This window comes from Fundulus heteroclitus, chromosome 4, assembly GCF_011125445.2.
Source record: "Fundulus heteroclitus isolate FHET01 chromosome 4, MU-UCD_Fhet_4.1, whole genome shotgun sequence".
NCBI classification, from domain to species: Eukaryota; Metazoa; Chordata; class Actinopteri; order Cyprinodontiformes; family Fundulidae; genus Fundulus; species Fundulus heteroclitus.
Genome location: NC_046364.1, coordinates 1,597,735 through 1,610,501, shown reverse-complemented (window position 1 = coordinate 1,610,501; position 12,767 = coordinate 1,597,735). Strand labels below are relative to the sequence as shown.

Here is a 12,767-nt window from a genome sequence, read left to right as displayed (position 1 = left end):
TCATACTATAATACAGCTGGTATTATTTAAGTACATTGTATATTTAGGTCTTGTTTTTTTAGATCAATGGTATTATCTTTTTTTGCAATTTCTTTTTCTACAGCCCTTATGTTCTTAAACACAATGCAAACCAAGAGGAAACTGCTTTAATTCAAAAACTATATATATTATAACCAAGCCACATTTTGAATAGCTTAAATAGTTGTTTTAAAGAGAATACATTTGGGTCTAAATAAAGATATTCTGATTTGTACTTTTCTTTGAAAAAGTTTACTTTCAACTTTTAGCATCATATCAGCACTGTTTTGATCACTTCTGTTTGCATTTCTACTTGCAGTGTTAATAACATTTATCTTTGTCATTATTTCAAAACCATTTTACCATCCAGGCAGCCTCGCTGGTCCAACTGGTGGAATGGGGTGGGTTACTGGGTGGAAAACATCTATGGAATAGGGTTGCTGTGGAAAAATTTGATACATGTGGACCTGGGAACCCGATCTGATACTGGTGAATCTAACCGAGGTCCTATTTTTACCACACCGCCCGTTCTCAGGTATTTCAATCCATCTCTCTGTTGTTCTTGGCAATCTGTCCAGTATTCCATCTATAATACAATCCTTTGTTGCTGTCTGTAGCCTCTAATCACACACCTTTAAAAATATGCTTGACTGACAACATCACCTCTCCAAGTGAAGTTTAAAATTCAACTACTTTAAAGAAACCGAGAAACCTGTTGTCCTTCTGGTTGTGTTTAGCTTAACTTGAAAACAAATTGCTAACACTCCCTCTGTTAATGTACTGCTCCTCTAAGTTTTAACCACACCAGTTCTCTGACAGTCCTAAAAATTAGTGACAGCGGCTTTGTTTTAATTTCTTCTTTCTCATATCACAGGGTAACGAGAAACTGCCCTCGAACATTCAGGATTGCCGCGTTTGACCCTGATGGTGATGATGTGAGATGCAGAGTACGGACAGACAGTGCAACATCTGAGTGTGGGCTGTGCAGGCTTGTCAGTGGTTTCACATTTGACCAGGTATGGATGTTGTATGGGGATTTAATTTGATGTTTTAAAATATATTTCAAAATATGGCAAATGTGTTTTACTGCATAAATATACTCATGTCTTACTTGCTACTGGGTCTTTTAAAAGTGAAGATGGCTTGTAGTGGCTTTTTGGAACAATGACAGCCTTGATAGTCTTGATATAAAGAAAAAAAGTTGTTCTTTTGAGTCTTCATCAGATTAAAACAAAAAGGCCAATTTAACAACCAATGATGTTTAGATGCAGTTATAAATGATGTCGTCTGATGAAACCATGCTCTCCTTGTCAGAGTTCCTGCTCCCTCACATATAACTACAGCAGTAATACTGGAATTCATCCAATTGAGCTTGTGATTGAGGACTTTCCCACCAAGCCAATAAACCTGTCTTACTCTGATGGATCCTACACAACAAAACACCCGCTGTCATTGACACGACATAAACGTCTATCCGTCATCTATGTATTTCAAACCAGCACGGCAGTCCCAACCACCACTACAGTAAATCCAATCATCACAACAGCGTACCCAACTACCACAACAGCTCCAACTACAACCACAGCAGCACCAACCACCACCACAACAACCACAGCAGCACCAACCACCACCACCACCACAGCAGCACCAACCACCACCACAACAACCACAGCAGCACCAACCACCACCACAACAACCACAGCAGCACCAACCACCACCACAACAACCACAGCAGCACCAACCACCACCACCACCACCACCACACTAAATCCAGTCATCATCACAGCGTATCCAACTACCACAACTGTTCCAACCACCACAATGAACACCAAGGGGCTTTATAGGCCATCAATCCCTCCTTTAAGCAAACTTCCTTTGGATTTCTCTGTTCATGGTACAGTAACAATTTATGACAAAAAAATTAGTGTAAACAATTAACTTCATTTTCTCACGTTCTGTTTGATATCTCATCTGATTTTCAGTGGACTCGCACCATGCTCCTTCTTGTCTTGACGGTGATTACTTTCCTGTTTTCTTGGCACCAACTCCGGCAAACAAAGCTTATCTTCCTGCATTTATAAACCAGCCTCTTGAAATAAAAGTCAGATCCATGGCTCAGTACACAACGTAAGCATTTTTTTTAAATGTGATACATATGTATATTAATCAGGCATAATTTTATGACCATCTGCTTGATAACTTGTTGGGTCAACTTTGTGTGCCCATAAATCTAATCTATATCACTGGCATGGTATGCCTCCCCAGTCCCATCCATAAAAATTGTAATGTTCTGTGTTCTGTGTGCTCAGAGTTTGAGGTAGAGGAGGTTTCTCACTTTACTAATTTTGGTTTTAAGGATTCACGACTTGCTTGTTGTCGGACCTGCTGGAATATTAAAGGAGAAAGTCTCTTCAGACACATACGTCCTAAAATGGACCCCATCTCAAAATCAGCTGTATGATTATCTCCCGATTTGCTTCATATCTGAGGCAAGAGACCAGTAAGTTTTGCAAACAGTGATTTGCTAATTTAATGTCTAATATGTAACTTACTCACAGGAGGTTTACAGCAGAGTATCTTACCTAATTGACATAAGGTGTAATTGTCCCACTTTAACATCACAGGCTCGACCAAGTCTATCATTCAGAACTACGCTGTGTGACTGTCAGTGGTGAACATCATGGTAAGACTGCTTGTACTTGTTACATCATACCAACAGCAGGAAAAAAACACACAATAAATGAATATTGACAATTACTTCAACTCATCTTACACCTTATGCAACATTGACATTTTGTCTCCATATGCGTCCATTTAAAGAGTTTATGCCCAGTTTAGTTTAAAAATAGTCCTAGGGATGCTATTTTTATGAGCGCTGTTATGACACTTAAAACAGCTGATTAAGAATAGTCTTAATGTTCAGTTGTACTTTTCCTAAAATACAGATCATAACATTAAATCATATGATCTGTATTTGATAGAATTTGAACATAGAGTGAAGCTAGAAACAGACCAAGGACCAGGCTGCTAATTGGACTGAAACTGGAGTAAATTTAGGGCAAAGCAAATCCATTGCATCATTTCTTTGCATCATCTTAAGTAACATCCTTGTTGTCGTTATTGACGGTTCTTCAAATGCATTTTTCCAGAGGCCAAAGTGACCTGCAATGAAACGACAATGTCTGTGGAGGTGGAAAAGACCTTCCTTATCAGGCGCAACGAAGACATATTGCATTTCAATGAGTTTACAGACTCTTCATGCAACTTGAGCACACTTTCCAACACTAGCCACCTGGTTGCTGTCATGTCGCTGGACAGCTGTGGAACCCTTGTGGAGGTACAACACAGAAAACACATACTTTACAATAAGGACCGTATAGGCTATTCTAAAAAGATTGTCTTGGAGTCAAAACTATTTTGTAATGTAAGACTCACATAAAAGGATACATTCAAAATATCAATATTTTGTAATGATTCAAACAGGGGACCCAGGATTCAGCCAGATGAGCAGAGGTTTTGGAAAAAGGCTGTTTATTAACAGAAGAAAAAACAGGCAAAAAAAAAACAAAACTGACCGAACCAAAAAGGGACGGCACGTTACAAGAACGGACGGGTCAGGCAAACTCTAAGTCAAAAGGCAAAACAGGTCAGGCAGCTCACAAGCAGTCCGAAAAAGGCAGGAACAGAAACAGGTGCTTAACAGGTCCGGCATGCTCAGATCCTCTGGGACAAAATCAACAGACAAAAAACAGGAACAGGATTTTGCTGGACAGAGACTCACCCAAATGTGCGGAAAGATGATCTGGCACTGATGACTGGTCTGAACACAGTACATATGGCGAACCCCACTGCAGGCGGGGTGGAGCTGAGCAGGTGTGCTGAGATCCTAGCAGAACTCACAAGACAGAACATAAATAATAACAGAAAATCAAACCAGAAAGAGCCCAAAACAAAAAACTAAACAGTGGTAGAAACTCAAACTATTACACATCTAAAGGAACCCCCTGAATTATAATGGCACAGTCAAATGATCCTCTGATAACACGGTAACAGGAACATCCTACAGTTGTGCTCAACATCAGGAACTATAGAATAAAAGTGTTACCAAAGTCTCCCAAAGACAACCCAAACTTATCTGATCTAACTTAATACAAAGGAACACCTCGGGTTGAGACAGCACGTACATTCATACCAGAAATTACAGTTTTTATTGATTGCTTTGACCTGTATGAAGAAACTGGCAACCTCTCAGTTTTCAGCATCACCATCTCTGCAGAGCAAAAGACACGTCTTGCAAATGAGTTAACTCATTTCCATTGGTTTAAGTCATTTCCCCCGCTCTTTTGCAAAACAGTTAACGCAGATGTCATTCATGCAGTCCAAACTCCATTGCTTTAGCTGTGGTAGCAAAACAGAAACCATATGTTCCAAGCTCTTAGAAACTTCTTGATCAGAATGAAATAACTGAAGCACCTGATTGACACTTCTTTACACAATTTTTCAATTTGCAGTCAGTTTGCAGTCTTTACCTAAAAGGTGCCATGTTGTGTGTTGTTCTTTGCAAGCATGAATGGTCAACGTAAGGCAGATGAGAGTCAGAATAAGAGGTAGATGAGTCAGGGGAAGAAGATTATGAGGAAGAGGAATCCATGTGTGAGGTGGCGGTGTAGCTGGAAGGGCTGAAGTTACAGATGAAATTCAGGCAACTATGATTGATCATGTGGTACAGTTTTTATTGATTGCTTTGACCTGTTTGAAGAAACTTGCAACCTCTCAGTTTTCAGCATCACCATCTCTGCAGAGCAAAAGACACTTCTTGCAAATGAGTTAACCCATTTTCATTGGTTTGACTCATTTTCCCCACCCTTTTGCAAAACAGTTAACGCAGATGTCATTCAAGCAGTCCAAACTCCATTGCTTTAGCTGTGGTAGCAAAACCGAAACCATATGTTCCAAGCTCTTAGAAACTTCTTGCTCAGAATGAAATCACTGAAGCACCTGATTGACACCTCTTTACACAATTTTTCAATTTGCAATCAGTTTGCAGGCTTTACTTAAAAGGTGCCATGTTGTGTATTGTTCTTTGCAAGCATGAATGGTCAACGTAAGGCAGATGAGAGTCAGAGTAAGAGGTAGATGGATCAGGGGAAGAAGATTATGAGGAAGAGGAATCCATGTGTGAGGTGGCAGTGTAGCTGGAAGGGCTGAATTTACAGATGAAATTTAGGCAACTATGATTGATCATGTGGTAAATCACGGCCTTTCACTTAGAGGTGCAGGACGAAGAGTCCAAACTTTTCTCAATAGAAACAAGGATGCATCCATTGTAAGAGTTTTTCGACGAGACAGCAGGTATTGCTGCTATACAGTATATACATCTCTATCTATTCCTATAGAGGAATTCTTCAGTGCATGGCGATGGAAAGTATATGATCACCGCTCCTATGAGCAGATGCCCTTGCTCAATGCAATGACTGCTGCTGCACAAGATGTAGATGCAGAGACATGTCAAGGATGGATCAGGCATGCAAGAAGATTTTTCCCTAGGTGCAAGTGAAAATATTGAGTGTGACGTAGATGAGGCCATGTGACCTATTCGTCAGGACAGAATGGACTAGAAGGAACAAACAGCCCTAGTATTTTCTGTTGGAAACTTTCATTTTTTGGAATATTTCATTTGTTTATCTGGAAAAAAAGAATGAAGAATCAAAAAAATTTGCATCACAACATATTTGCTTCTGGATCAATTTTTTTTTTTTTTTTGCAAAAAGGCAAATTTGATTACAAATGACACTGCCATGTAAGCTGCGTACAGTCTTTGGCTACAATGACCAGCAATGCTGCACTGATTCACATTGAGTGTGGTGTTTTGTATTTTGTTGCCCCTTGTGTAACGAATGATTGGAAGGGCTCAAACATTTGTGTGCAAGTTGTGTTGTTTGAAGGCAAAATGTGCTTTTGGATCATATGTTAAATGTTTTGGCAGAGTTGGAGCCTTTTGCAAACAAAATGTTTAATTTTGACCATTGGAGCCACTGTTTAGACCTCTGCGTTAACTGTTTTGAAAAATGTGGGTTTTGAGTTGACTGCTGCGTCAAAGCAACCAATAAAAACTGTAAATCATGGCCTTTCACTTAGAGGGGCAGGACAAAGAGTCCAAACTGTTCTCAATAGAAACAAGGATGCATCCATGGTAAGAGTTTTTCGACGGGAGAGCAGGTATTGCTGCTATACAGTATATACATCTCTATCTATTCCTATAGAGGAATTCTTCTGTGCATGGAGATGGAAAGTATATGATCACCACTCCTATGAGCAGATGCCCTTGCTCAATGCAATGTCTGCTGCTGCACAAGATGTAGATGCAGAGGCATGTGAAGGATGGATCAGGCATGCAAGACGATTTTTCCCTAGATGCATCTCAAGGGAAAATATTGAATGTGACGTAGATGAGGCCATGTGGCCTATTCGTCAGGACAGAATGGACTAGAAGGAACAAACAGCCCTATTATTTTCTGTTGGAATCTTTCATTTTTTGGAATATTTCATTTGTTTATCTGGAAAAAAAAGAATGAAGAATCAATAAAATTTGCATCACAACATATTTGCTTCTGGATCCATTTTTTGCAAAAAGGCAAATTTGATTACAAATGACGCTGCCATGTAAGCTGCGTACAGTCTTTGGCTACAATGAACCAGCAATGCTCCACTGATTCACATTGAGTGAGGTATTTTGTATTTTGTTGCCCCTTGTGTAACGAATGATTGGAAGGGCTCAAACATTTGTGTGAAAGTTGTGTTGTTTGAGGGCAAAATGTGCTTTTGGATCATATGTTAAATGTTTTGGCAGAGTTGGAGCCTTTTGCAAACAAAATGTTTAATTTTGACCATTGGTGCCACTGTTTAGGCCTCTGCGTTAACTGTTTTGAAAAATGTGGGTTTTGAGTTGATTGCTGTGTCAAAGCAACCAATAAAAACTGTAATCCATCCATCCATCCATCGACTATACGTGCTAATCCTTTATCAATAAAAAAACAAACTCCAGTCAGTGTAATAGTGAACACTTCATGCTTGTCTTACTTTCATGACATCTCAGTTTATTCCCTTTCATTTCATGTCCTTTGTCACAGGAAGATGACGATAACATTATCTTTACCAACGTGATCACATCTGCGGATAAAAGGGAAATCATTTCCAGGCACCACGACGTTGAGGTTGCATTTTCCTGCTCCTTTCCAAAGCGAGCTAACCTGACTCTGGGATTCAGACACAAAAACCCATACGCCTTTAATGAGAAGGGCTTTGGTGCCTTCACCATCAACTTTGAGTTCTTTGAGAGCCAACGTTTCACAAAGCAAGTGGATGCCAGCAGCTACCCGGTAGAAGTTTACATGAAGCAGATGATCTTCATGCAGATCGAGACCACCACCTCCATCCCCAACACCGAGCTGTTTGTGGAGTCCTGCAGGGCGACTCCCTATGACAACCCAAACTCCCGCATCAGCTACACCATCATCGAAAATGGGTATTCAGTAAAAGAGAAGGCTATTTTCACAGACAACATATGAGAGACATCAATATATGTCAAAGTGGTCTTTCTTTTTAAACCCTCGATCAATGAAAGTTTGTTGGAGTAAATTATTCTACAAGAAATTGTTTTTCATTTGTTCCAGATGTATGAAGGACAGAACAGCAGTAATCTACCCCAGCTCCAAGACTCAGTTCAGATTTGGAATGGAGGCTTTTGAGTTCATTGGAGCTCATGAGGAGGTATGGTTACCTTTCTAAAATAGTATGTCCTTTCAGAAAACCAAGTTTAAATATTATGTCCTTTTGAAAAATAAAGCCTAAAATATTTGTTTAGTACCAAGTAACGAGTGTTGCCTGCTACTTCTACCTGTCTTGTTCACGGAGGCCCGCCTCACCCGGTTCGGAGAGTTGGTAGAAAAGGAAGGAAACACTTATGAGAGAGAAACACTTAAAGTATACCTGTATTTGTTACAATTGGATTTCCAAAGGGAGACAAAACACTTACAACGTTAACATAAAGCTTCATCTAGTATATTACCGAAGTCCCTCTTTACAGCCACTGTAAGCATCTGTCTGCTCCCATACGTCCAATTGCATGCTTTAATAGACTGAGCAGCCCCTCCTGGGGTGTCTGGGGGAGGGGTAAGGGGCCAACAGACAACCAGTGTCCAGGGGTCCATCGCTCAAAGACAAAAGAAGTCTGTTCTCTCATGGGAGTCCAGGAACTAACCCTCAATAAAGAGCCCAGGTGGATTCTTAGGGGTTTAACGAAGATAACGTCAAGGAACCATTCTGAAAGGTCCCATAAACGCCTGTCTGTTTGGGCCTGTTTTTTTTTTTTGTTTTTTTTGTTTTTTGGTAAATATTAATTCAAATGCTTCACTGTCTTCTCTTATTTGAGGTCAGTTCACAGAGGTTCAGAAATTAAACCCTGACATATCTCCAACAAGGCTCTTGCCCTTGGCAGAGTGAAATCAGGGGTTTGCATGAATGCTGAACCCATGGCTCCTGGGACTCAGCCAGGCAACAAAGAAGACAAACAGCTGCAGAAAACAAACCATAAATACACTGAAAGATGTACAAAAATCAGATATCCAATCAGTTCATTGACTAAAAAATGTCTCTGGTTAAAATTTCCTCTGAAAAGGGACTTGATGAAGGTTGAAAAGTTGAAAAATGTGTTTAACATAGTTGAACCCCGTCTGCCTGGTTATACAGGTCTACATCACCTGCTCCATCCTCCTGTGTGACATCGGTTTTCCTGGAACCCGGTGCTCTCAGGGATGCATCAGATCCGACACGTGGAACAACCGCAGGAAAAGGGACGCTCCAGCTGAGACGAGCAGCCACTCAATCTCCCAGGGTCCTTTGCGCCTCATTAAGACTTCTGACACTAAGGGTGAGAGTTCAAGTTCAATCAGTTAATAATTACTCACTGCATGCTATTCATATTTGTATTTTTGTGATGGTGAGGTTAGTCAGTACCATGCTAATTTACCATTTTTTCATTTCAGGATCCGGCCTGAATCTGAATCTGAGTCTGAACCAAATCTTGGTTGTCGGCTGTTTTCTGGTAATTGGAGCGATCATCTACCGAGCCCGGAGAACCAGAACTAAATACCAACTGGTTCCAATTTCTGAACCACAATAACTTTAAATCTTCTTCCAAAATTCAATTTCTTTCTTTTAGAAAACATTACTGGTTTGAAGGTGAATAATTGTATGTACTAAAAAGGCTTTATTATTTCAAAAACTAAAACAAAATTTGTTTTTGCTTGACACATTGTGTCACATTGTTGTAATCCAAATATTCTGCAATCAAACATTTTATGATTTTATAAAGATGAAATATCTTTGAACAAATGGGTATCAGAGACACTTGTTGTAATTTAGCAGTTTATTTTTTTATTAACTTTGGTTGTGGGATGAAAATTTGACCAAGTTGTGCATTTTGACGTAAAATACATTTTCTGCCTTTAAGTCTTTAAACCCGATAGAAAAATCAAAGTCCTTTGAACTTTTTTGTGCCGCCGACGCCAATTAAAAAATATACTTTAAAGACAATTTGATTGTTTATTTTTTATTCGCTTGTGTTGAATTCCCTTGAAAGATTTTCTATTTTATTGTTTTCACAAGGTGAAGATACTTTCTAAATCTACCCATTTCAAATACTGGATGAAAAAAAAACATTCTTCTTTTTGAGAACTTCTTATCAAATTAGTACAATCAAAAACTGTGGATATTATTTCTTCCTAGGCCTAAATTAGTACGAGCATTTGATAATTCTTTTTAATCTAATATTTTTCAAAATAGTATTTTATCTTTTAATAAATAATTTACTACTGAGCCCCCAATTTGTTTTAATTGGAGCACTGCAGTCAATGATATCTGAGACTTTAGACTGAAAGTTATCTACTAGTTCATCTACTGAGTTCCAACATAAGGTTAAAGTAGAAGAGAAAGCTTGGATAAACGTTTCCGTGGCATTATCCTCAAAGATGTGTTTTCTTATGATGTTCCTTTGTCTAAATGAGTCACTGGAAATTATGCTTTCAAATGTAACTTTGGTTGTTTAACATGCTGAGTCAAACCAAAATTTCTAAGTGTGTTTGTTACATAGTTCCTTTGAACTTCTGTCTTCAGGGTTGTCAACGTGAAAGATGAAGTCTCCCACATACAGTAAAACATGTGCAGCAACTGCTACCTCTAGCTCACATGCCGGCTTCTTATTTTACTATTTATTGCAAAAGATAAAAACTGATCTCAAACCATGACTCCGAATCAAGTTTGAGGTCTTGGTACAAATCCAAGGTAAATCTGAAGTTTGTATTTTTGAGACTGAAGTGCAATTCAAACAACCATCATATTGTAGAGGAGAAAACAAGTTCTCTTAGCAAAAGCTCTTAATTAATGTCCGGTCAAAATAGTAAATAGACTTGTCTAGAAGTACAGTTTTGAAAACACAATGTCCTGCGAAGACTGTTTAAATGGATCCAACTATTTTCACAGGTAAAAAATTTCCAGGCTTGTGTGTTTAGATAACAAAAGTGTAAGTGAATGTTAGGAATTTGTGCTGTTTCTTAGAACAGCCACATGTACTCATGTTCTCATGTACAAAGTATGCATATGCATAACAAATTCAGGATACTCGGATTTCTACTTATTGGATTTGGTGGATTTTTTGATACAGCAGATGTCGGTAGCCATTTGGCCTTGATCAGGCTGCCGGCTGCATGATGCGCTCACTAAGGCGGTGAACGGACAGTTCTGGAAGGTGGAGGAGCAGAGCCGAAAAGCTGGCTGTGCTGGTATGCAGACTGGCTTCGGTGGTTGAACTCAAAGGGGTGATAGGATAAAATCTGGAAGTGAAGCGCGGAAAGCCCAACAATTTGGAAAATTGAATTTGGAGCCAGCAAAAGACTTAAAGCTGACGGGAAAGTCAGGGCAGCTTGTCTCATAACAAATAACATATTTGGATTATGCCCTCCCTATCTAATCACTCCTGGATTGTTAAGGCGGAGAATGCTCAGAACTGCCCCCCCCCCTCCCCGCTGACATCTGCGGATGCTTTCTGAACTGTTGGCCGGCTGATAACATCAAGGACAATGGCCGCTGGAGAGTGTTCATTGGAAATATAAACACTTTCACCCAAACAGACACACATAACTGATGCTCATATAAAGTGATGAACTTACACGCGACTAGTCTCAAATGTTTACCTTCTCCTAAATGTGTTTCGTCTTATTTGTGCTTTTTGTGCAAGAGGTTTTTGATATCTCAAACTGTATCCTGATATAGGATAAAGTATGAGTTATATTTTCTTCCCACCCACCTTCCTTTTTTTGTGGCCTCTATCTTTTCACAGAGTAACGGCAGCGCCATTTGGGCACTGTATGGTGACCTTGGCAAAAGGCCTAAGTAAATCGTCTCCCCCTGAAATGTTTGTTATGGCGATTGTACAGAAACAGCAATTTCCCTCTGGGATTATTAAAGTACTTCTGATTCTGATTCTGGGGCAAGGACAGGGCCGTTACACTACAGACAGTCATTCACACCCTATCGGTGGTGAGCTATCTTATTATCCACTGCTGCCACCAGACCCTCTGACCACTGCCAGCAGGTAATTCAGGTGAAGTGTGTTTCCCAAGGACACAACAACTGAGATGGTTGGAGCAGGGGATCAAACCAGCAACCCACCAATTGCAGGACAAACTCCTTAATCTCTGTGCCACACACACAACAAGGCAGAAAATGTTGTGTGAAAGTGGGCTGTAATTCAAGCACATTTTCCTGCCCAGACAATGTGCAACAACAACAATAACAAACCAAAAGTCGTAAAACTCACACAAATACTAAATTTAATTCATTTATCTCCAGGAGCATCAAACCCAAGGTTTTTCCATGAGTTTGTATATTATAGTTTAAATCCATCCAAAGAAATAGAATCAGTTTTAGCCTCATTCACACAATCAGAATCAGAAACAAATTTATTACCAAGTAGGTTTGCTCTCACAAGGAATTTGACTTGGTGTTGATGGTGCAGACAACATAGATATATATACAGAATCTAGAGCTATATACACAGTAGACTGTGTGTTAATGTAACGCAAAAGGTCTGGAGATGCTACGTTGGTGTAGCTTGTAGGTCCTGAACGGGGGAGGGATTGAAGCAGTGTCAAAGTTCACGAGGGCTCTGGGCCTTGTTGCTAAGGCTGGTAACGGATTGGAAGAAACTGTTGTTGTGGCGTGAAGTTTTGATCCTGATGGACCGCAGCGTCCTGCCAGAGGGAAGTGTCTGAAATAGTTTGTGACTGGGGTGCAAGGCATCAGCTACACTCTTCCAAGACACCAATGGGGAATGCAGAGGGAGTGTTTCCAGGGATGCTGCTGTGGTTTAGCCGGATCAGATTGTCTAGGACAGTTATTGTTGAACTGGCCCCAGCTTTACAGAGGGAAACAAGGAAGAACCGTGCATTGCCTGTACCATCTCAAGTTCTAACTTTGGTGCAATCTTTCGTAGCTGGAGCTGCGTAAAAGTCCCTTAAACTGTGGCTCTCATTTGCAGCGAGGAGCTGAATTCCAAATGTAATTAGTGCAGTGATAGCTCAGATTACACCCCCACCCCACCATATATATCAGAGCAAATATTAAGGTATACCTTCAAATACAAGCTAGACCGGAAATTATTCAACCTTTTTGGCCTATTCACTAGACGATGT

General features: G+C 39.9%; 1 protein-coding gene and 1 long non-coding RNA gene across 2 annotated transcripts; both read left to right on the top strand.

Moving 5' to 3' along the window:
* The first annotated feature begins 334 nt into the window (after positions 1 to 334).
* On the top strand, positions 335 to 1,622 carry LOC118562864. The gene is made up of 3 exons (XR_004930842.1): positions 335 to 553; positions 893 to 1,034; positions 1,333 to 1,622. It is a non-coding gene; the product is annotated as an uncharacterized LOC118562864 (long non-coding RNA).
* Positions 1,623 to 1,708: 86 nt separating this feature from the next.
* LOC105922062 (CUB and zona pellucida-like domain-containing protein 1) lies at positions 1,709 to 9,612 on the top strand. The gene is made up of 9 exons (XM_021313818.2): positions 1,709 to 1,912; positions 2,001 to 2,145; positions 2,375 to 2,518; positions 2,643 to 2,701; positions 3,168 to 3,355; positions 7,149 to 7,543; positions 7,692 to 7,788; positions 8,767 to 8,947; positions 9,063 to 9,612. Exons 1-9 carry the CDS (start codon positions 1,840 to 1,842, stop codon positions 9,197 to 9,199), a joined length of 1,419 nt encoding a protein of 472 aa, XP_021169493.2. The 5' UTR covers positions 1,709 to 1,839; the 3' UTR covers positions 9,200 to 9,612.
* The last annotated feature ends 3,155 nt before the right edge of the window (positions 9,613 to 12,767 follow it).

What these genes read in the sequence shown, in the direction of transcription:
- LOC105922062 (XM_021313818.2), top strand. Translation starts at nt 1,840, where the DNA reads ATGAACACCAAGGGGCTTTATAGGCCATCAATCCCTCCTTTAAGCAAA. An exon ending in GCTGTGGAACCCTTGTGGAG is followed by an intron (nt 3,356 to 7,148) that starts GTACAACACAGA and finishes CCTTTGTCACAG; the next exon opens with GAAGATGACGATAACATTAT. An exon ending in TACACCATCATCGAAAATGG is followed by an intron (nt 7,544 to 7,691) that starts GTATTCAGTAAA and finishes CATTTGTTCCAG; the next exon opens with ATGTATGAAGGACAGAACAG.